The 25099-nt window shown below is 38.8% G+C and overlaps 1 protein-coding gene across 1 annotated transcript in view; it reads right to left on the bottom strand.

The window, feature by feature from the left end:
- FMN1 (formin 1) overlaps positions 1-25099 on the bottom strand; it is a 358987-nt gene that overhangs the window by 135992 nt on the left and 197896 nt on the right. The window contains exons 7-8 of the mRNA XM_077820284.1: positions 22331-22481; positions 1278-1365 (exon numbers count right to left, since the gene is read on the bottom strand). Of these exons, the coding sequence (XP_077676410.1) occupies positions 1278-1365; positions 22331-22481 (239 nt within the window). The remainder of the gene's footprint in view (positions 1-1277; positions 1366-22330; positions 22482-25099) is intronic.

Raw genomic sequence — 25099 nt, 5'->3', positions numbered from 1 at the left:
ATGGCTCTTTTGTCCAGTAGTCTCTTCAGACAGATCATGATTAATAGCACTCATATTGTTGTGAAATATAAAAATGCCACATTAATACACTGCAGCATAAGTGTCTTATCTACAAGACATCTCACAGCATGAAATAAGAGGCCTTGAAAATTTATCTGAAGAAACTTGAAGAAAGAACATCACAGGGTTTTTATGTTACAGCTGCTGCCTCTTATTAGTCTTGCCAGCAAACTATTCACAAAATTCATTACTGCAGCTAGTGTCTAGCATTAGGATACCTCTGACACATTATGGGCAGGCTCAAAGTCTTGCCTCATTTCTTTCTTCTTCTTGTAACCATCTGTAAGCCCTTGTTTTTTAAAAAAAGCTAGAATGCTCCAAGGCTGTTCTAAAATTAATAATAATCAATGCCAGCAGCATCTCAACACCCCACAATTCCAAGCCAGTCTTTACCATTGTTTTCCCTCCATCACACGCAAGAAAGCAGACTTCAATTTGGAGCTTTCCAGCAGTTGTTTTAAACAGTGAAAAGCTTTTTAAAATATGAAAATCACCTAAACAGTGTCCTTTTTAATATGTAGCACAAGCACCAAAATACCTGATCTACGTCCCCTGAAAACCCTAGTCAGAAACAGATATATTTTTTCCAAGCTTCTTTGGCCCATTTCTACCAATAATAGGACTTATGCACAGAATAGCCCCCAACACTTGAAAATGTACTGCTCAGTGTTCATCCCTCCTCTTGTCATATGGTTTTGGTATTTTCTCTTTTGGATATGTTTTTTACACTGCCATCGAAGCAAAAAATTAAACACCTAACAAACCCCAAATATTATTTGTAAGTTCTCATTTGAGCTTCCCTGAGCTGAGGGCCTCTGGGGATGGGGATGAGAAAGAGGAAACAAAGAAGGGAGCCAACATAAACAGCTTTGAGAGCACACATATAGAAGGCAATCTGATAGAACCACTCTTAAAATCCAAAACAGTTATACATGAAAAACATGAAAATCATAACACTGGATGTGATATATAAAATCAAAATCTAAAGTCAATTAATTACCAGAGGAAAGGGCTGGTTTAAATTTCAGATTAAATTAGCAGCTGTTCACTTTTATGTACTTAGTTGGAAAACTAATACTACTTTTTCTCGTTATTATACTAACACCAAAAAGGGAACACACATAAGAGCACCCACTTTTGCCTAACATTCACTTTAAGTAAAGATATGAGAAAATCTCCATGTAAATAAGTTATATCAAGAGTTTTGTAACTCTCACCTTGTTGAATATCCCTCATTTCCAGGTGCAAACTGGATATCAAAATTCCTACAGTTTGAGATCGCTTTCCATCCAGCAGTTTGATAATCTGGAATTATAAAACAAAATGCTATTGTAGTCAAAATTATCAATCTACAAAACCCTTCATTATTAAAGAAGAGCTAGAAATGCTAATTTGTGAGTTAAATTGAATACTGCTCAATGCTTTTCATCATTTAAATGTGGTATAAGGCTATGATTATCTCAATCTTCTCCTGGCCTTCTGTAGCCACGTATACAGGTAACAAGACATCAGCTTCTTCAAATTATTTAAACTTTTCAGTTCAAACGGGACCACAAAGCTTGGACTTCAAATAACAGTAATAAATACAAGCCAGCTCCAAAATGTAATTCATACCAGCGCCAGTAAGGAAAGATCATCCTTTATTTGTAGGATACTGTCTACCAGTAAGACAAACCCACATCAGATCTTTATTCAAGAAATGCATATTCTTTCCCCTTACCCCCATCAGGAGAATGTGGTGCAGGAGTGTGAGATATTCTGAGTAGGTCTGTTGATTAATTGCAGTTAACTCACGCAATTAACTCAAAAAAATTAATCGCCATTAAAAAAAATTAATGGTGATTAATTGCAGTTTTAATTGCACTGTTAAACAGTAGAATAGCAATTGAAATTTATTAAATATTTTGGATTTTTTCTACATTTTCATATACATTGTATTCTGTGTTGTAATTGAAATCAAAGTGTATATTATTTTTTATTACAAATATTTGCACTATAAAATGATAAACAAAAGAAATAGTATTTTTCAATTCACCTCATACAAGTACTGTAGTGCAATCTCTTTGTCATGAAAGTGCAGCTTACAAATGTAGATTTGGTTTTGTTACATAACTGCACTCAAAAACAAAACAATGTAAAACTTCAGAGCCTATGAGTCCACTCAGTCCTACTTCTTGTTCAACCAATCACTAAGACAAACAAGCTTGTTTACATTTACAAGAGACAATGTTGCCTGCTTCTTATTTACAATATCACCTGAAACAGGCATTTGCATGGCATTTTTGTAGCTGGCATTGCAAAGTATTTATGTCCCAGATATGCTAAACATTCATATGCCCCTTCATGCTTCAGACACCATTCCAGAGGACATGCTTCCACGCTGATGATGCTCATTAAAAATATAATGTGTTAATTAAATTTGTGAACTCCTTGGGTAGAATTGTATGTCCCCTCCTCTGTTTTACTCACATTCTGCCATGTATTTCATGTTACAGCAGTCGTGGATGATGACCCAGCATATGTTGTTCATTTTAAGAACACTTTTGCTAAAGATTTCACAAAACGCAAAGAAGGTACCTATGTGAGATTTCTAAAGGTAGCTACAGCACTTGACCCAAGGTTTAAGAATCTGAAGTGCATTCCAAAATCTGCGAGGGATGAGGTGTGCAGCATGCTTTCAGAAGTGTTAAAAGAGCAACACTCTGATGTGGAAACTACAGAACCTGAACCAACAAAAAAGAAAATCAACCTTCTGCTGGTGGCATCTGACTCAGATGATGAAAATGAACAGGCATCGGTCCGCACTGCTTTGGATTGTTATTGAGCAGAACCTGTCATCAACATGAACGCATGTCCCCTGGAATGGTGGTTGAAGCATGACATATGAATCTTTAGCGCATCTGGCACGTAAATATCTTGCGACGCCAGCTACAACAGTGCCATGAGAACGCCTGTTCTCACTTTCAGGTGACACTGTAAACAAGAAGCGGGCAGCATTATCTCCTGCAAATGTAAATAAACTTGTTTGTCTGAGCGATTGGCTGAGCAAGAAGTAGGACTGCGTGGACTTGCAGGCTCTAAAATTTTACAAAAATTATTAGGGGTATGGAATGGCTTCCGTATGAGGAGAGATTAATAAGACTGGGTCTTTTCAGCCTGTAAAAGAGACAACTAAGGGGTGAGGGGGATATGATAGAGCTCTATAACATAATGACCGGTATGGAGAAAGTAAATAAGGAAGTGTTATTTACTCCTTCTCATAATACAAGAACTAGGAGTCACCAAATGAAATAGGCAGCAGGTTTAAAACAAACAAAAGGAAGTATTTCTTCACATTACGCACAGTCAACCTGTGGAACTCTTTGTCAGAGGACATTGTGAAGGCCAAGACTAGAAGAGGGTTCAAAAAAGAATTAGATAAGTTCGTGGAGGATAGGTCCATCAATGGCTATTAGCCAGGATGGGCAGGGATGGCGTCCCTAGCCTCTGTTTGCCAGAAGCTGGGAATGGGAGACAGGGAATTGACCACTTGGTGATTGTCTGTTCTGTTCATTCCCTCTGGGGCACCTGGCATTGGCTCCTGTCAGAAGACAGGATACTGGGCTAGATGGACCTTTGGTCTGACCCAGTATGGCTATTCTTATGTTATGTACATAATTCTACATTTATAAGTTCAATTTTCATGATAAGGAGATTGCACTACAGTACTTGTATTAGGTGAATTGAAAAATACTATTTATTTTGTTTTTTTCAGTGCAAATACTTGAAATCAAAAATAAATATAAAATGAGGACTGTCCACTTTGTATTCTGTGTCGTAATGGAAATCAATCTATTTGAAAATGTAGAAAACATCCATACACATTTAAATAAAAAGTATTCTGTTATTATTTACCAGTGCGATTGTGATTAATTTTTTTAATTGCTTGACAGCCCTAATTCTGAGTATGTCTCAAAGATAATTTTAATTTCACTACAGCCCATCCTCGAGTCCTCACTTTCCAACACATGTTCTTCTTGATCAAAGAAAGCTGATGGCTTTTCCTATGGCTCTCTTTCAACACAGCTCCTAAAATTCTCAGAGATTGCTGAAAAGTTCTTCTTTCCAATGATGACTGAGCATCTGCCACCAAAGCCAGGAGGAGTGAAGGACTTTGACCATGTTTTGAATATTAGATCATACATGTTAGTGATCTGTGTTGAGCCCAAACTATTTTTGTGTGTATGTGTGTTGGGGGGAACGACTTTAGCATATCAAAATGAACAAAAGATCCATATTCAGGTATGTATTACCTCAGAGCAGGGATAGGTACATACATAAAATACTGAAAGGTGAACCTTCAAAGTTTTGGAGGTTTAGTTCAGCTGATGGCACAGATAAACCTGAGATGCAAAATTAGGATTTGAAGCCAAACTTCCCATAAGTTTTGCGATGTTTGTACATGTGGTTTGGTTTGTACCATTAGAGAGATATGATAGGAACAAGTCACAAAATTCAGATCCAGAGATGAACTTCCTCAAAATTCAGGAGACGTTTCATATCCAGGGTCTTGGCTCAGGACCATCTCTTGCTAATTAGTTTGAAAATTCAAACACTTCACCAAAATCTGCCTCTCTCTAATCTAGATTTCAGCAAGGCTGGAAACTTGTACAACTAAATGCTTAATAGAGATATCCAGCACAGTATGTCTGGGGAAATACTGTGAGAAACTGAATTTTAATCCTACCAACAGAAGCATTCAAATATAAATCAAAACAAACCGTTAAACTTTTCCAACCCCCAAAGTCGTGATATAAGTTTTGTTATCCCAATAATATATTTTAGTGGCTCTCACAGTAATGAAAACTGCAAAGTACAGTATGGTTTAAAAAAATCTCATACTAATTCATACAATTGTTTACTGCAATACTCCTATCTTATGGGCCCATTCAGGGACATTTAGCAGAGCAGCCACTCAGCCAATCACAAATACAAAAGTGAAATGGGAGTTGGGAAACATGGTAGAGAGAGAAAGGCTAGTAACATTTTTGTCTGAATAAATGCAGGGTTAATTATTATTTATCAAGTGCTAAAAGTGTGCCAGACACTTCACAAACAAACAACAATATATGGTACCTCCAACAAGGATCTTACAAGATACTTATGACCGTGCAGTAGAGGCTCACCACACAATTTAATGAATGCTAGTTATGCTACATATAGCATATTTTATGCCAGCACTACAAATAAAACATATCCTGAAAGTCTTTACACACTATATTTATGATACTGTATGTTAACTATTAAAATTAATTAACCTTGTATTCTTATTCTATGTATTTTGTTTGAACAAGACAGAATCCATGTTCTGAATTTCCCAAATATACAAACATACAAAATGACTTGGATACAAGTCACTGTATATGAATACTTTGCATACATCTCCTCCTGTAAAATGTGATTCTTTGTAAATGTTAGGAAGTACACAGTATATGATGGTCATTTTTGAAGCTGTATATGAGTCTGCTGAACTAGGTAGCACATTAACTTCTAACAGGGATAATTATAGACTCGACTAGTATGCAATTTGTATAGCATTCACTGACCTCCAGGTTGACCCTGTTCAGGGTCAAATTTATATGTTGTCATAAACCCCATTAGACATGCCTAGTTTGAGGTAAAACCTTTCCAGACTATACCTCATACAGATAATATGACATTTGAAACTAATACATTAGGCTACTTCAGAAAATTGTTGATATGCTCTCCAGATCTGATCAAATTAGTCCACTTGGCTAATTTTTCTTGTAACTTTTGTAAAAAAAAAAAAAAAAATTGCAGATAATTGTAATGGTACATTTAAAAAAATAGAGAGATTCATATTGTATCTAAAAATCTGTATGGAAATAAGTACACATGGTCATAATTAACAGAGATCAGACTAGACCCAGACTACTTGAAATAACTTCAGTGAAACCAAATTTGTGACTAAAGGCTAATATTTTATTCATTAGATAACAAAAATGGTAATAATAAGACAGTAGAATAGCTCAAGTAGGACATACAAAACATATTAAAAATACAGTTGTAATGCTATGTAATTGCATAAAGAATTTTGTTGTCAGAATTTGGAACCAATGAAGAATTAGAGACCTTTTGCAACAACCAGATGCAATCAAAATTAGAAATAGGGAATATATTTTCTGTGGCATCTCCTTTGCCTCAAATTATGGTCAGTTTCGGGAGGGTGCTGGCAGCAGAGTATAAACTCTATTTGAGAATTTTATATAGAAAACAGATGTAAGGAGGACACATCACTTATCCAACTTATTAAAAAGCAAAAGGTAATGAAACAGAACTTTGCAAAGGCACCATTGTTGTATTTAGTCTATATCTGTTAAAGATGACCTGGCATTAATCACCTCTCAGCAGTCTGCATCTCCTGACTGTAGCTGGCAATGACAGGTAAGCAGCTGACTTCTTCGCTATTAGTGGATGCTGTTCTGCCAGCTGGCAGAGTCTGTCTAAGACTGGACATGGCAACCAGCAGTCTGTCTCTCCTCTAGAGAATAAACACATCATTGAAATGGATGTAGCGTCTTCTGGCTCAATGAAAAGAACGTGAATGCTGCTGCTGTCTTATTCAGTCTATCCCCTCGTCCATAACATAATTTGCCTTAAGTGGCTTCTACTGACTGGCCATTTAAAAAATATTAGGCTACTTGATTTGATGCAAAGTGTTCTTTGTATGTCTCTCTAATATCTACCATCTATTGTAAAAGTGGATATGTACTCATACTTGAATACATTTAGCTAAATTATTCTTACATCCAGAGATGAAAGTAAGACGGTACGCCCCAGTACGGCGTACCTGTAAGAGCCAATGCACCGAACCAGGACCGGCTTTCCCAGATGGCAATTTAAAGCCCTGGGGTAGTGGTGGCAGAGCTCCGGTGGGGATTTAAAGGGCCCTGGAGCTCCAGCTGCCGCTACCGCCCCGGCCCTTTAAATCCCCGCCGGAGCCCTAGGGTAGCGGTGGCGGGGCTCCGGAGGAGATTTAAAGGGCCGGAGCGGTAGCGGCTTTCAGAACCGCAAGCCCTTTAAATCCCCACCTGAGCCCTGCTGCCCGAGCCCTGGCGTAGTGGCGGCGGGGTTCTGGTGGGGATTTAAAGGGCTGGGGCAGTAGCGGCGGCTGGAGCCACGGGGCCCTTTAAGTCCCTGACGGATCCCAGCCGCTGCTACCACAGGGCTTGGGCAGTAGGGCTCAGGTGGGGATTTAAAGGGCTCGGGGCTCTGGCAGCCGCTACCACAGCGGAGCCCCAGGCCCTTTAAAGCTCTGCCAGAGCCTAGAGCCCCGGGGTAGTGGTGGCAACTGAGAGCCCCCAGAGCTCCTCAGTGATTTAAAGGGCCCGTGGCTCTGCTGCAGTAGTGGCAGCTGGAGGCCTGAGCCCTTTAAATCACCCGAGCCTCAGGGCTCCCAGCTGCCTCTGCAGCTGGTAGCTTGGGGGTGATTTAAAGGGCTTTGGGCTACCGCAGCTGGAGCCCCAGGCCCTTTAAATCAAGATTTAAAGGACCCAAGGATTTAAGGCCCTGCCTCTTCTGGTTAAGGCCACACCCCTTCCAATTGAAGCCATGCCCCCTGCTCAGGACTCCAGCGTACTGGTAAGTCCTCTAACTTACTTTCACCCCTGCTTACATCCCCACTAACGGGTGTTTCTTTAATGCAGCCAGAAATACATCCCATTAATGTTGCATGAAAAACTTCATTGTTCTGTGTAAATTTTGTCCCGGACACTTTGTGGTACATAAAACTGCAAAGATTAAGTTTATTTAAGCAATTAAAGGCGAAGTCCTTCCCTACACTGATGCACAGGTTCTTTCCATGACACTCAAATGTGTTGGGAGAAACTATCGCTAATATGATGGCCTGCAGATCACAATGTCCAACACCAACAATTAGCTTGTATACTGCAATTATCCCCAAGCATTTGTTAGGAGCCTACTGAAACCCTGCTCAGAGTTACAGCTAAGTGTACTCCACAATGCCATCACCACCCCCCTATATGTACTCGTGGGATTTTTGTAGGATATAAAGCATCAGCCACGATCTCTTCTCCCTCTGCTCAAAGTAAGGCAGGTTTTATACCTATTTGAATAATACATTTAAATCAAAATTATGAGAAGCCATGTTGTTTTTATATTTTGATCTATATTTTTAAGTGCTTCAGGAGGCATTTATCTTTAAATTAAATACAATACGGAAAAATCTCGTGTTATTATTTTAAAAACACACTTTAAATAGACAACCAATAGCCATGGCACTTGCTTGATATAATATAGAGAGGTGGGTGGGGTAATATCTTTTATTGGACCATCTTCTGTTGGTGAAAGAGAAAAGCTTTTCAGTGACACAGAGCTTTTCTTCATAGATGAGGAATGAGATGGATACACATTTATCTCAGTTGCTCCATTATCATCAAATTTGTAAAAGTACCAAAAATGAATGGCTCCCATCTATGCTAAAGGGTATATCCTACACCCTCCATGAGTGCATAACTTGGTGGTAAGCAAAGGAATGCACTCTGCTCCCCACTGTACAATGGATGGAGAGAAAGGAGGAGTGGCTAGGAGGAACATTCACCAGAATTCTTCTGCTCAAGCACTGTTTATTACCTCTCTGTAGAAAGTTTAAGATGACCTTTGTGTTTCAAACCTGTGAAGCAGACAACTATTTCTGCAATATCTGTCTTTCTTGCAGAACCACAAAATGAAGTAATCATAATTTTTCATTTACTAGATAGAAAATTTGCTGACAGATATATCCCTTTAATTTAAATAATGCTCTTCATTCAAAATATTGACACATGTTAAATGAGAACATATGTTAATAATTACTTGAGGCCAGTTAGAGATAATAGACAACAGAAAAGTTTTTACCCTCATTGTCATTCTGTGTCTTTGATATGATAATCATTGCACTGATGGACCAAAAATGATTGATGGACCTTCATTTAGATCATACACGTGACACAAATTACCTGACATTTACCCATTTTCTTTGTAAGATGAAGAAATAGTGGCATCAGGTACTTCCTGCCATACTGTTCCTTGAACCAGTATAGAAAATACTAGCTTCTATAAGGATGACTATCTTCCTGGTAAATCCTCAGAAATATAGGGAAGACAAACACATACTTTAAAATATATCTAGCCTTAGTAACGTTAAGATATAAAAGATGCATACACTGTACATTACACTGAAGCACTTGTCTTCTAAAACACATCTCTTTCAGGTAACATGGCACTGTAGTTTGATGCTTGCTGCGCCCATTTTTTATTGCATCTCAAAGTCAGTTTCCTAGTTCTATCTTCCTTCCAGCTACCTCTGACTTTACAGCTGAAATCAAGTACAGAGCAAGTCTGGGCTGTGCAACTCCCACAGGGTGAGGTGACTTCAAAGCAATGTATCTGTGCCTGTCAGTTTGCAGATTACATGGATTAGGTCTGTTAAGAGGCAGACAAAGGCCAATGACAGTTTGGTGTGAGGGAAGAGCTAGGATCTTGCTGTATATAAAGTTTTAGGTGCTTAAATCCAACATATGAAAGAGTCTATGCATGGCCTGCTAGTCCCATAAGGGCATTTTGGGAGACTGCAGGTGTGGCAAATATCTCTGAGGAGTTGTAAGCCTGGCATATATCTATGAAGTCTAGGATTTCCAAAGCAACCTAAAGAAGATAGGTGTTCAAATACCATTACAATTCAATGGAAATGGGTGTTTTTTTTAAAATTACAGCTGAAGTCTTTTCACTATTATAGACATTAACTTTTATATACTCAATTCTTTTCAGTGCATAAACACTTAAACACTTATGTACTTAAAAGTTCATGTGCAGAATCTGTTCATAGTGCAAAAAGTTGTATACTCACCAAACATTATGTCTGAAGTCTTTTTATAATTTCAGTATAACATATTATTTCTTTTAAAAATAATAAGAAATTTCCAGACAAATAACTGTGTCGACATAATACTAATAGAGATACGTAACAGTGGCTACAAAAACTACATGCAAAGAATGTTATAATTAAAAGTTAAGCCTTACAAAATATGGAAACAATCAGAGAAGGCAATGTTGATAAATAGTAAAATTTTGAATATTTTACCTTAAGACTGTAGTACCCTTACAGTGAATACATTCACTTGACCTCCCTGCAACAACCTTATCTTTGACCCACAAGACATGCTTCTCAAAAACACCACATCCTTTTGAAAGGTTTCAGAGTGGTAGCCGGGTTAGTCTGTATCAGCAAAACAATAAGGAATCCTTAGAGACTAACAAATTTATTTGGGCATAAGCTTTCGTGGGCTAAAACCCACTTCATCAGATGCATGGAGTGGAAAATACAGAGGTAGGTATAAATACACAGCACAGGAAAAGATGGGAGTTGCCTTATCAAGTGGGGGGTCAGTGCTAATGAGCCAATTCAATTAAGGTGGAAGTGGGCTATTCTCAGCAGTTGACAAGAAGGGGTGAATACCAAAGGAGGAAAAAATCACTTTTGTAATGCTAATGAAGCAAATGTAATCAAGATGGCCCATTTCAAAGAGTTGACAAGAAAGTGCGAGTATCAGCAGTGGAAAATTAGTTTTTGTAGTGACCCATCCACTCCTAGTCTTTATTCAGGCCTAATTTGATGGTGTCCAGTTTGCAAATTAATTCCAGTTCTGCAGTTTCTCATTGGAGTCTATTTTTGAAGTTTTTTTGTTGAAGAATTGCCACTTTAAAGTCTGTTATTGAGTGTCCAGGGAGACTGAAGTGTTCTCCTACTGGTTTTTGAATGTTATAATTCTTTATGTCTGATTTGTGTCCATTTATTCTTTTGCATAGAGACTGTCTAGTTTGGCCAATGTACATGGCAGAGGAGCATTGCTGGCACATGATGGCATATATCACATTGGTAGATATGCAGGTGAACGAGCTCCTGATGGTGTGGTTGATTGTGGTCAGGTCCTATGATGGTGTCCCTTGAATAGATATGTGGACAGGGCTGGCAATGGGGTCTATTGTAGGGATTGGTTCCTGGGTTAGTGTTTTTGTTGTGTGGTGTGTAGTTGCTGGTGAGTATTTGCTTCAGTCTTTAATTACAAGAGCAGATACTATTTTTCTACAGGAACCCAGACTCATTCAGTGCACAGAATAGACAGTGCTCACATAATGGGTAACTATTCAATATATCGGTTTCTCCTTGTTGTTCAGTATGTGGCCTCACACCTTATATACTGTACACTATACACTATTCAAATCCTGCTCGGAAGACAGAACTGTTCATTTCCTCATAGGCTTTTCTATGGTGCTCATCACTATGGTCTCTGAGTGCATCCCAAACATTAATTAATTTATATTCAGAACATCCCTGTAAGGTGAGTGTGGCACTCTGTAGCTCAAAGCAACACCCTTGAACCCCCGTATTCACCACTGTCATATAATTATGATATGGTTTGTACAAAATATGCCTTGTGAGGCATCATTCTGAAAGTCTTGATCTGTTGAACATTAATATCCTGTTGGATTGTATGTGCTATTGTATCTGAGGTTATGAAGATTTGCTATGTGTGTTTTACTGAAATATGCTGTGAAGTCGGGCACAGCCACAACCAGCCTATCAGATATAACAATGGAGTAGCCAGATGCACTGATGGCCCATTAAAGCGTAACCACACTCCCAATGATCATCCCAGAAAAAAACTTCTCAGAGAAAGCAAGAAGACAAAGTAGACCTCCACTTCAGAAGCATACATCTTTCCAGCAAGCTCAAAGAAACTATAAAGAGGGAAAGTGACATCATGACTTGGCCTCACTCCCCGACAACTCAACACCTGGAAACACATCTGGAGGACAAAGATTTTGAAATGGGGAGAGTGGTCCCGGGCTGGCGGAGAGTTCCAGCCTGTGTATTGAAGTTCTGTGACCTGTTTGTACCATCTATTAGTGTGAGACAAGGCTTGATTCAAATCCTGGTTAGTTTATAGAACTCAGAATGCAAATTTATTTTATTTCTTAGATAATCAACTTTGATCTCTATGCTTGCTACTTATAATCACCCTATTCTGAAAATAGTCCTGACAGACAGTAAAGCGTAGGAATCTTTTGTTAGATGTGTGAATTGCTATACGGAAATATGCTTTCTGAAGGTTAAGGACTGAGAACCAATCCCCTTGGGCTAGTATCAGAATTATTGCTGCAGGTGTCATTGTTCTGAATTTTTGTGCCTTCACAAAGGTGTTGAGTAGCCTTAAATTTAGGATGAGTCTCCAACCACTGGTTTTTTTTTGTTTGTTTTTACACTTTCCCTCTGTGATACATGGGAACTGGTTGTATAGTACTCAAAAGTAGAAGACAGCCTATTTCCTGCCATAGCAGGTTCTCGTGAGAGCAGTCCCTGAAGAGGGCAGGGCAGGGGGGTTGGCAGGTGGAAGAGAAGTGAAGTGGATGGAGTACCCTATGGAGATTATCGCCAAAACCCATTTGTCCATAGGGATAGACTCCCAAGCCCGCTAGAAGTTATAAAGGTGGTCTCTGAAGGGAGGAAGGCAGATGAAATGCTGCAGTTGGTATGAATGATGATGGGAGCTCAGGACTGCGACCATCCCATCAAAATTGGTGCTTTGGGGTAGAAGGTTGTGAGGACAAAGGTTAGGAAGTGGGTGGCTTTCTTCTCTAGAACCTCTGTTACTTGTTTTGAGGTTCATATGATCTCTGGGAATCCAAGAATTGGGTTGGATGGGATCTCTGTGCTGTCTTGAACCTATTAAACTTTCTCTTTGGGGTAGGTATGTAGATCCTCAGAGAATGTAAAGTGGGCCTGGAAACAGTTTGGTGCCATCAAAAGGAAGGTCTTTGACCATATTCTGGACCTCCTTAAGAAATCCTGACAGCTGAAGTCAGGAGGCCTCTCCTCATAACTACTACCACAGAAATTGAATTAGCAGAATCAGCAGTGTCAAGAAAGGCCAGTAGAGATGTTCTGGGGAGCAGCTGGCCTTCTGCAATAATTGCCTGGAATTGTCCTCTCTGTTCTGCTGGTAGATGCTCAATAAAGGAGTTCATATTGGTATAATTTGTACTTCACCATTAATGCCTCATAGCCCTGACTGTGTTTCTCATTTTCTGGGTGCCCAACTTGAAACCCTGATTTGCAGAAATGCTCAGCACTCAGAGCTGCAAGTGACGTCAGTGGGAGCTGTGCTTTGAACATATTAAATCCTATATAATGCTAAGTACTCTGAAAAATCAGGTCCTCGGCATGTCAAATTGGGCACCCAAAATTAATGGATAACTAATTTATTTTTTTCTTTAATTAGTGTCCCTGTGGGTGCTACACTCTAGGTGCACTTGCGCCCCATGTGCCTTTGATCAGAGATATCTCATAGCAGTGTCTGTTCAGCCCGTGCATGCATGTTACTCAGTCTCCTGCTCCATGCTGTTGTTATATAGCACTGTGTTGGTGAACCACCCTCAGTTCCTTCTCAACCCCCTTGGCCTGAGACAGAGCCTTTCTACAAAGCAGCTTGGAGGTTCCTTCTCCCCCTGCTCTGCTAGTTCTGCTCAAATGAGTGCCTAAAAATAGTAGCATGGCCATGGCAGCACAGGCAGGGGCCTGAGTATAGATGCAGCAGTATGGGCAGCATTGTACTCACGCAGTCTTTGCACATGTGCAATGATTTATCAGTCTTGTCATTACCCTCCAAGGGGAGGTCCACAGAAATGGTTTGGATCACTTGGGGGAAATCAGAGACCTGTAGCCACGAAGCCCTTCTCATGATTATCGAGGCAGCCATGGAGAGTGCTGTTGTGTCAGCTGCATCAAGAGATGCCTGGAGGAAAGTTCATGCAACTGGTTTTTCCTCATCCCCAATGTCCTGGAACTGATATCTGCATTCATGACAGAGCTTGGAGAGGAACAAACAAATGTTTCTCAGCCCTCTTTGGGGTCAGGGCACAGGACACAGGTAATTGCTAGACCAATCTGGCAGGTTCCATGATAGCCTTGTTAATCAGGAGTACCACTTTAGATAGAGCCAAAGCCTTCTAGGACCTTGAGGGTGGAATTCTGGACCGTCTCCTGAGGAATCTGGAGCATGTCTTCAATTCTGAAAATTGTCTGGAGATGAGGGAGAAGATGCTCATACTGCCTCATCTGGAAAGGGTAAGGAGAGTATTGCTGGTGGATTCATCAACACTGGTTGATATTCCTTTATCAACTGCTCCTGAGGAGACTGTGCTTCTTCACCCAGTGATGACCATTTCAGCGAGTGGAACTCAGGGTCCTCATGACTCAACTGCCCAGAAGTATTAACCCTGGGGCTCCAATATGGTCAATGCAATGGAGGGAAATGGAGTTGGCCCCAGTGTTGGCTACCATTGGTCTCTGGGCCAGAACTGATGATAATGAGGAAAGGGAGGTTGAGTGGATCTGGAAGGCCTGTCTGGACTGATAATTGTAATTGGAGTGACCATCAGTACTGGCTTGTGTTTGTCTGATGAATAGGCCTCCTCATGTTCTATCCAGGGGACTGGAGGGTACCATGGGAACTGATTACATCAGACAGAAAGTAGGAGCAGGTGGCCTAGAAAGAGACTGAAGTTGAGCCTCCAGTTCCCAACTATGCTCCTGTACCAGCAACTGTTGGGTAGACAGAGTGGGACCTCCGACAACAATATCAGCTCTGCAAAAATCAGGGATTCCAGGTCCACATACATAGCCAAGTTCCCCAGGACAGCGTACTGGGACCAGCCTCAGGTGAACTGTCTGGTCTCCTGGGCTTTGTTAGGACTGTTTGTCCTGTTTTAGAGGTGGAAGGTCTGTGCGTAGGCAGTACTATCAGAGCAGGGGGAGAACAATCCCTCCTGTCCTTATGAGGCTCAGGCATTGGTGGTGGTCTATCCAGGCACAGATTCAGGACACTGTGAGCGCCTCGTACCATCAATGTCTTCTTTGTACAGGCTCTGGCTGCATCGATTCTGGACACAGAGTACCTGGCAGTGCCAGAGGAAGGGGAGAAGCGGACGTTTTGGAAAAGGAACTGGGGTTGGAGTGGTCAGTTCATGACATGTTTTATGCACTCAGATGGAAGCATGAGGAGGCATGGAACAATGTACATTGCTATAGAATAATTTCCAGTCCCAAGCGCATGGAGGACACATATGCACCCACAGTGAATAACCACAGAGACCAGCACACAAAGAAGAAGTTTGGTTTACCTGACTTGCCCAGCATTACACAGGAACTCTGTGGCAGAGGCAGAGATAGAATCCAGTTATTTAGGATGACATTCAACTGTCTTAACAATGAGACGGTCTCCTCTCTCCCATCTCATTCATTACACATCTTCCAACTTTTGCAACAGAAGAGGCAGAGGTCCTACAGACAACTGCTTTCTTCACTACACAACTCTGATTCATTCCCAGAGCAAGGTAGGAAGAATAACATGGGATCATATCATTAAAGACTGTTTCATAAAACATACATGGAAGGGGGCTAAATGAATGGCTTTGGCTTTTGAGAAAAAACAAAAAAAATGTTCAAAATTTTTCAAAAAATTCAATATTTTAAATTTTAAAAAGTAACTTTAGACCAACTATTTTTGCTAAATGTTTTCAGTTTCAGTCAAAATGGTAGCTTAAATTGAAAAATGTTTCAAGAGTTTTTTTTTTTAACCAATTCTACTAGTTTGCTATTGTTTTTGCAAAAAATCAAGGTCAATTTAATCTGTAAATTTATCAATAACTATCCATATCTACTTGTACCTGAATGAATTAAATAACACCACTGAAAAACCTACAAATTCCCCCCTTTTCTTATTCTGGATCTTCTTTCTCTTCATAGAGGTCTCCAATCAATCGTACAATTCTGAACATTTTAATTTTTTTCTTAAATTACACGTTAATTATTCATCTAAAATAGTCTTCTAAATACTCCAAACACAAAACACCACCACCTTGAAATCCACAGCCATAACAACAATACATCTTGTTCTAGATGATTTTATTGTTCATGAGCACTTGAAAAAGGAATTAGGGAAGTAACACAAAGAATAAGTTAAAAAGGTGAAAACATCTTTTTAGATGAACTCGTCAGCTTCTGTAGTTAAGACTCAAAATCTATCTTTCTGAAGTCTGTACAAAAGTTTATTTTTTAATCTGAATATTAGGTGCTATACTCTATGATACAGTGGGATTCTCAAGCCCATACTAGTAAAGCATGCATTGAAGCATCCAGGAGGTAAATGTTTGACTAGATACATATGACTGGTGGGTTATTTTATAAAGGGGCCGGGGGTCTTGGGAGGGTGGGAAGGGGAATGAAAAAAGAAGAACTAATAGTTCTACATAAATCCACAATAAGCCTTCCATTACACACCACACTGTTGTTAAGTAAAATAACTCCCTGTTGGATTGCAAGGAGCCCACCATGATTGATCCATTGGAGCTAGCCACCAGACATTTGGGATTTCAGAGAGACAATGAAAAACACAAGAATATACAAGGGGATCAAACTGTCTGTAAGATTTTCAAGTGGTACTGTGGCCTGGTAACTAGCCATTTATCAGAGACTCATGGAACCTTATGTAAGAAAAGCTTTAATTTCAGTTAACTGCTAAAATCTGATTTTTTTTGTATTTTAAAAGTGATTAATTGACAACAAGATTAGTGTTACTGATAAAGTGTTTTGAAAATTGTATGTACATATACAAGGAATTTTTTTCCAAAAGATACACTGTAATTCCACCACAAGTTACTGGGCTCAATGCAGGAATTACTGTGTAAAATTACATGGCCTGTGTTATGCAAGCAATCAGACTAGATGATCATAATGGTTTATTCTGCACTGTGTGCAGTAGTATTTGGACAACATGAATATGACTGGCAATATCGGGCATAACAGTAATGAAGATAAATTACAGTATATCATAGGTTTAGGCCCAAATCACTGAAGAAATCAAAATAATATTTTTATTTTAACTCACACATCTACAACTAAGTGTAGGTCATTTATGGTTAGACTCGTCTAAGGCCTGTTTTTCTAGCCAATTAAGCAGTACAGAATAGTGCCAAATAACTACATTCCACTGTACTATAAACACTGCGTTACTCTGAAGCAATTTAACAATCCAAAATCTCAGAGAGATGAGGTGTGGAGCATGCTTTCAGAAATCTTAAAAGAGCAACACTCCAATGCGGAAACTACAGAACCCGAACGACCAAAAAGGAAAATCAACTTTCTGCTGGTGGCATCTGACTCAGATGATGAAAACGAACATGCGTTGGTTCACACTGCTTTGGATAGTTATCGAGCAGAACTTGTCACCAGCATGGACGCATGTCCTCTGGAATGGTGGTTGAAGCATGAAGGGACATATGAATCTTTAGAGCATCTGGCATGTAAATATCTTGTGACACCTGTTACAAAGTGCCATGAAAACACCTATTCTCACTTTCAGGTGACACTGTAAACAAGAAGCGGGCAGCATTATCTCCTGCAAATGTAAACAAACTTGTTTGTCTGAGCGATTGGCTAAAAAAGACGTAGGACTGGGAGGACTCGCAGGCTCTGAAGTTTTCCATTGTTTTATTTTTGAATGTAGTTAGTTTTTGTACATAATTCTACATTTGTAAGTTCAACTTTCATGATAAAGAGATTGCACTACAGTACTTGTATTAGGTGAATTGAAAAGTACTATTTCTTTTGGGGTTTTTTTACAGTGCAAATACTTGTAATAAAAAGGAGTACTTGTGGCACCTTAGAGACTAACCAATTTATTTGAGCATGAGCTTTCGTGAGCTACAGCTCACTTCATTGGATGCATACCGTGGAAACTGCAGAAGACATTATATACACACAGAGACCATGAAACAATACCTCCTCCCACCCCACTGTCCTGCTGGTAATAGCTTATCTAAAGTGATCATCAAGTTGAGCCATTTCCAGCACAAATCCAGGTTTTCTCACCCTCCGCCCCCCCCCACAAACTACTCTCCTGCTGGTAATAGCCCATCCAAAGTGACCACTCTCTTCACAATGTGTATGATAATCAAGGTGGGCCATTTCCTGCATAAATCCAGGTTCTCTCACTACCTCACCCCCCTCCAAAAACCACACACACAAACTCACTCTCCTGCTGGTAATAGCTTATCCAAAGTGACCACTCTCCCTACAATGTGCATGATAATCAAGGTGGGCCATTTCCAGCACAAATCCAGGTTTTCTCACCCCCCCACCCACCTTGATTATCATACACATTGTGAAGAGAGTGGTCACTTTGGATGGGCTATTACCAGCAGGAGAGTGAGTTTGTGTGTGTGTGTGGGGGGGGGGGGGGGGGCGGCGGAGGGTGAGAAAACCTGGATTTGTGCTGGAAATGGCCCAACTTGATGATCACGTTAGATAAGCTATTACCAGCAGGAGAGTGGGGTGGGAGGAGGTATTGTTTCATGGTCTCTGTGTGTATATAATGTCTTCTGCAGTTTCCACGGTATGCATCCGATGAAGTGAGCTGTAGCTCATGAAAGCCCATGCTCATATAAATTGGTTAGTCTCTAAGGTGCCACAAGTACTCCTTTTCTTTTTGCGAATACAGACTAACACGGCTGTTACTCTGAAACTTGTAATAAAAAATAAATATAAAGTGAGCACTGTGCACTTTGTTAGAATTGAAATCGATACATTTGAAAATGTAGTAAACATCCAAAAATATTTAAATAAATTATATTCTATTATTGTTTAACGGTGCGATTAATCACGATTAATTTTTTAATAGTGCGATTAATCGCGTTTAAATTTTTTAATTGCTTGACAGCCCTAGTTTTTACTTTTTTATTCTGGTGGGTGACTTCCAAAGTTCATCTCTTATCTGCTTCTTCAAGTGAGGGTTTTTTTTCGTATTTTCACCCTAGTTTTTCATGTCATTTATATTTTTACACTCTATTTGTTTCAGTAATCTCAGTAAACCCTATTCTATATTTTTAAAAATAAAAGTCTACATTGAAATGCAAATGAAGAATCATTCATACATCCAGATAAACAAGGAACCATACAGTGTGTGAAAAAATACATAAGGTTTCCCAGAAAAAGTGGGCACCATTTCATTTGCCACCCATACTGTATGTATGTAATCCTACTAGAAATTAAGTTCTGGACAAAGAGTAAAGAAAAAATATAGCAAAGGACTACTGTATTAGCCATAACAAATTAGGATTCAGCTTTTGTTTTACCAAAAGGGGCAGGTGAGGAAGTGAACAGGAATATGTATTTGCTCTTCAGAACAGATAACTAATGCTCTCCATATTGTGGTCTAGCATACCTGAAATTCAGGGATGTTCCATGTATAAGTTGGAATAGGAAATACAAATAAATGTAAAAAATGTGTCTAATTTCTTCATAAAGCCTGTGTTTATAGCATTATGTTCAAGAGACTTTTAAAGTCTGTATTTTCCAACTAGATAGTGAAATGTTTTCTTATGGATCAAATTCAGTGAAATGTAGAATAAACCTCCCCTTTCAATCTTTGAGTATGCAAAAGCAAATTTAGAAAGTGGGTATCAGGAATTTGCACTATTGTGCTAATTGGATTTACTTCTAAATCTGAGTACTGAATACCACCATTCATACTCTAAAGATTTATGAAGTAAAATATGATAGGAAGAATTTTTCTCATAGAACAAGTATGTTCAGGTTAAATAATAAAAGTAAACATGTAAAAAGCCAAATAGTTCAATATCCTTAAAATGCATTTATATAGACAACAAAACCAACACATTAACACGTTATTTGGAGTTTTATAAATGTTAAGTGCTATTTATAACTAGATTAATTATCGTGTTAAGACAAATAATTTCTAAAAAAAAAATGTTTTAAATAGTTGGAGGTTGTGAAACTTCTTTGTTTTTCTAATTATGTATGATAAAGGCAAAGGTTATATACAAGGTGCCCTCTTGTGGCTCAACCCAGGGAAACTCAACTGAGCTTATGTCATATAATATATAATAATGTATTGTTATGAGACTTCTGCAGTAACAAAACAATGTCAATCACTTCATGGACTAACACTTTCTTCTTTGTCAGGTTCCTAATTTTACTTTAAGATCATATTTCTGTGTCCATTTTTTAAAGTGTGAGTAACAAATAAGATAATATGGCAACTGTGAATGTATCTGAAAGCGTCTAGTGGCACTGACACTTTAACCGTACTGGGTAAATATTTTAGGATAAATACAAGCGGCATGGATTTATCATCATTCTTTTGTAAGATCCCTTCACCAGCTCACATGGCTGCAGATCTTATGCTTGCAATGACATTAAATCTTCCAAGATTAAACATAAACCTGAATTTGGATAGCTAGCTAAGGATGAAAAAGCAAATACCTATTCAGCTATTTTGCTTTAAAATACAATTACTTATAATTTGTATGTCTATGTATACTCTAATCAAGAGCAAAATAGACTGTATAGAGCCTGGCTTCTGATGTGAGAGTTAAACCTACATCCTTATGGCCCAGAATCAAGAAGGACGTCTACACACACCGTTTGCTAATTGTAGTCCATAGACCACTGGTTGTCTGCAGAGATGTTGCTGGTTGCCCATAGGGAGATAACAGATCACTTATTGCTGGTTCCTACTTGCAAAGAAAAGGCTGAACAACCATAGAAGTAACCAAAAATGAGGCAGAGCCATCCTAGGTGCTCTAACGGCTACCACTATGTAACAGTAGGAGAGGAAACAGGAACTGCATTCAGGGACTGGAGCAATCAGTAGGATTGGAGCCATCAGCCTACAGCAAGAACTACCATCAGGAGAGGAGCCAGGGCTTCCAAAATGACTAGTGTAAGAGCAACATTCAGGGGACCAGGCATGAAGAGAACTAGGCAGCATGTGCAAGTGAATGAAGGGTAATGGGTGGGGCCAGCCCTAGGCATTTTCCCTGCCAGACTGGAAAATGTTTTTGGTGTGTTGGAGCAAAAACAAAACAAAACAAAGAAAAAAACAGAATAAAGAAAGAGACATCCTTCACAGGCAGTCAATCAGTGGAGTGGGAAAAAACCCAAATGAAAAATGGCCAAGTCCGACACTGGTACTGCTTCCTTGCTTGCCCCTAAAACTGGTCTTGATAATGCAACCAAAATGGCAGAGGAGCATGCACACGAGATCAAGCAAAGAGAATGGAAGAAGGGAATGAAACAAAGAGGAAAATTAAGTAGCGTTATTAACTTTTCTTAAACGGAACATCAAGCCCTGCATAGCAAATAAATAGAGGAAATGATTTAAAATATTTTGCTTTAAATTATAAATATATTTGAAGTGTACACGCACACACACACAATACTAAAGGCCATTCATTTTCAGTTTTTATTTTGTTTAAAATTTCTTGGGAACATGTCAGTGTTTGTTATAAATTTTTTAAAATAGCTGAAAAATCAGTGGAAAAATTAACTTTATAGTTTTCTGGGTAAATATTGGGGTTAATATTAGGATATGGAAGGACAGAAAAAAGCAACAAATAGAGAAAAGTAAGAGTATTAAAAGTAAAAGCAGTTTAATGCTGTGGTTTATTTAGTGAACTGTACATTAACAATATGTACATATATGCACACACAGGAGTGTGTGTGTATGTATATCTTCCACTACATTGCCTTATTTTAATAGACAGCCTCACATTTACACTTAGACTAAATTATGATTAACATAAACACATCTATCTAATCTAATGTGTTGGATTTTTTGTAACAATCAATATTTCTATGTATCTGGGTGGACCAAAATTTGTGTGAAAATCAGTAAGAACCAAATAATAGCATTTCTAAAACCTGGGAATTCTTCAGTAAAAGCAAAAAGGGCCTTAATATTACTGTTGGTATGGACTGTTAAACATTTGTGTGATGTGAAGCATGCTCATTCTTTTATGCCTTACATTTTCACCAAAGTTACATCTTCTTTCAATACTTTGTTTTTGAACTTTTATTTTAAATATGCACAAACATGTTAGGATGAAGGAATGCAAGTTGTCCTTTGTAAAAACAGCAACGTGTAGATGGTGCACAGTGGTTTGACAATTCATTTATAAACAAAACAGAAAATCCATCTATTATACACTAACATAATAACAATTCTTGTTTTCATATATTCACGTTTTGTTGGCAGTTTCTATTTAACAGAATGTAAATCACTGTTTTTTTAAAACACAGAAACATGAACACACTCAATAAAGAGAATGTTATTATGAAAAAAATGTGTACCTTTTTGGCTTTTGTTTTCTTTTCATAAGACTCTGATAAGCGTTTTCTTTTTTCCTGAACTGCATCTTTGGAAAATAAATATTCAAATTCACTAGTATCAACTATGTCAGGTTCTTCTAATGAGTCCCATAAAGTTGGTACAGATATTTTGCTGAAAACAAATAAATAAAATTAAAATTTCACAACAAATATTTACAAAAATATATTTTCCGTGTTAGATTTTAAAACCAGAACAGCAGCTGAGTACAGCCGAAGGACAAATAACTTTCCCTCTTTTCTCTACTAGACTGGGTAAAGTGTCAAAAGAAATTACAGAAGGCAGCACTAAAAAGTACTACAACACTTAAGTACTTATTTAAATTATTCAAGCCTACTGGTGATCAAAAATTACTATTTATTATTTGTACTGCACTAGAATGTTGGGTCACCAATCAAAGATCAGGATAATACCTTGTGAAAACAGGCTTTCAAGAGAATTCTCATTTCAGTTAGGGTATGTTTACTGCAGCTGGGAGGGTGCTTGACAGCTTGGATAGACAGATGTGTGCTAACTCTATTTAACTTACCATCATAAAAATAAAAGTGTAGCGGGGGGTAGCATAGGCAGTAGCTCAGGCTAGACACCTGAGTACAAACCTTCCTGGTCTCCCTGGTTACGTACTTGGGCAATTAGCCCAAGCCACTCCCTATGGTACCCCCAGCTACACTGCTATTTTTAGCACACTAGGTCAAGCAGAGCAAGCATGTGTCTGTCTACCTATGCTGGGAAGCATGTTCCCAGATGCTGTGTAGACATACCCTTATATGAATGGAAATATTGCAACGGCAGCCTTGTGTTATTCTGGTTCATCAGCTTAGAACAAGGGAATGCACTATGCAAATGAAAAGTAATAAAAATAGTTGGCCAAACTTTTCTGAACCTCAAGGAAAAAAGTTTGGATTGAGTTTTGTGTTATTTATCTTATCAGTGATCAGTGGGATTCAGTTCACTTCAGATGAAATGAAAATGGCTACGTGCTTTCTATTCGCTATTACTACTAGTTTGAGGAACTGGAATGGGTGTCTATTAGCATTCTGAACCGCTTAATACACAGTAAATTTTAAAGAGGGAAGATAGTTTTGCTATCCTGCATCCTCCAAGAATGATTTGGTGCGTGCAGAACTCACCCTCATTAGTGTTTAAACATAGGGATGTGTGAGTACAACTCTCCTGGCTTTATCCAAAGTTTGGGAAATCAAATACATAGTGCAACAAATGGAGCACTTCAGTACTGAATTGCTTTAGTTCTGAAACTGCAATACTTAGGGAAGGAAGTAAGTGGGATAAAATTATCCTCAGACTATTCTTAACTTCTATTGATAAGCTTGAAATTCTGAGTCCATTTCTTCCAGCAGGTGTCACTAACAGGCAATGGTATTATTAACTGTCATGAAATGGGTAGAATTGCAGTGGGGAAAAAAACTGTGTAAATACGTACATGGCTGCTGTCACCAAATGATTACTCTGATTAGGTGCAATATGTAACAGAATTTAATATGTATCCGTGCATGAAGGAAGGGGGAGGAATAAGCTAAAAGAATGCAAATTATTATTTTCTATCCATTTGGGATTCATTTACCCTGCCATTGAGTTTCCAGTGGGATTGCCAGTACTTTTGTGATTGGATATCTTTCTAAAAGATACAGTGTAGCTCAAACAGAAGTTATGGGCTTGATGCAGAAATCACTGGATGAGGTTCTATGGCCTGTGCATGGAGAAGGTCAGACTAGATGATCACAAAGGCACTAACATCTATTTCTCATTTAACATCTGTAGTCTGGTGGCACCTTAAAGACTAAAGATCATTCATGTGATTTTAAAATTAATAAAACCAAAATATTTTAAACGTAAATATATTTTTGTCTAATGTGTACTTCAGAAATAAACCTTTTATTTTAAGGTATAAATCAAAGATTAGAGAGTATCCTGTCTGTGTAATTGCACTGATATCCCTACATGCCTGCTCCAAAATCATGCCTGCACTGATATGCACACATGCCTGCATAGATTTTTAAGGCCAGAAGGAACTACAGTGATCATCTAATTTCACCTCCTGCATAACACAACCATGTAATTTCACCTTAATTGCTGCAACTTCGGGTTGTGCTAGAAATACTTTGTTCCGAATCAGAAGGAAATCCTCCTTTTAGCTAAGTCACTTAGAGTTCTTTGCTACTGTAATTAACCACAAGAAATGTCAGAGAACATAGCAGAACTCGAGAGAAATCTTCAGAAAATTAACTCTGAAAAGCAGAATTGTCAGTGTCTCTCTGTCTTTTCACCAAGCACTGCTGTAAGCAGAGCTGGTCAGGAAAATGCCAATTCATCAAACCTAATTTTTTTCATGGAAACATGTCAGGTTTAATGAACTTTTGACAAACAACCACCTGGCAGGCTGCTGGCAACCCCAGACTTCCAGGATCTGAGAGGCCAGTCTCACCAGGCAGATTGCCTTGGAGTTGTAGCCCTATGTGGACTGCCCCAGGGCTTCCAAACTCCCAGGCCAGTTGGCAGCCCAGAGAGCCTTCAAACAATTATGCATATACTTAACCGTGCTCCCTTGGACTCCCACAGAACCATTCACAGAAGTTAAACATAAATAACTAGTTGCAGGATTGGGACCATAGAGGACAAAATACTCCCTGCCCTAAAGATCCTGCAATCTAAAATGACAAGACAGGCAACCAATAATACACAAACTCTTTGAAGCAATATTGGATACACATCCT

Source organism: Eretmochelys imbricata, chromosome 6 (genome assembly GCF_965152235.1).
Source record: "Eretmochelys imbricata isolate rEreImb1 chromosome 6, rEreImb1.hap1, whole genome shotgun sequence".
NCBI classification, from domain to species: Eukaryota; Metazoa; Chordata; order Testudines; family Cheloniidae; genus Eretmochelys; species Eretmochelys imbricata.
The sequence above is the reverse complement of the archived record's forward strand: the minus strand, read 5'-3'. Positions and strand labels throughout refer to the sequence as shown.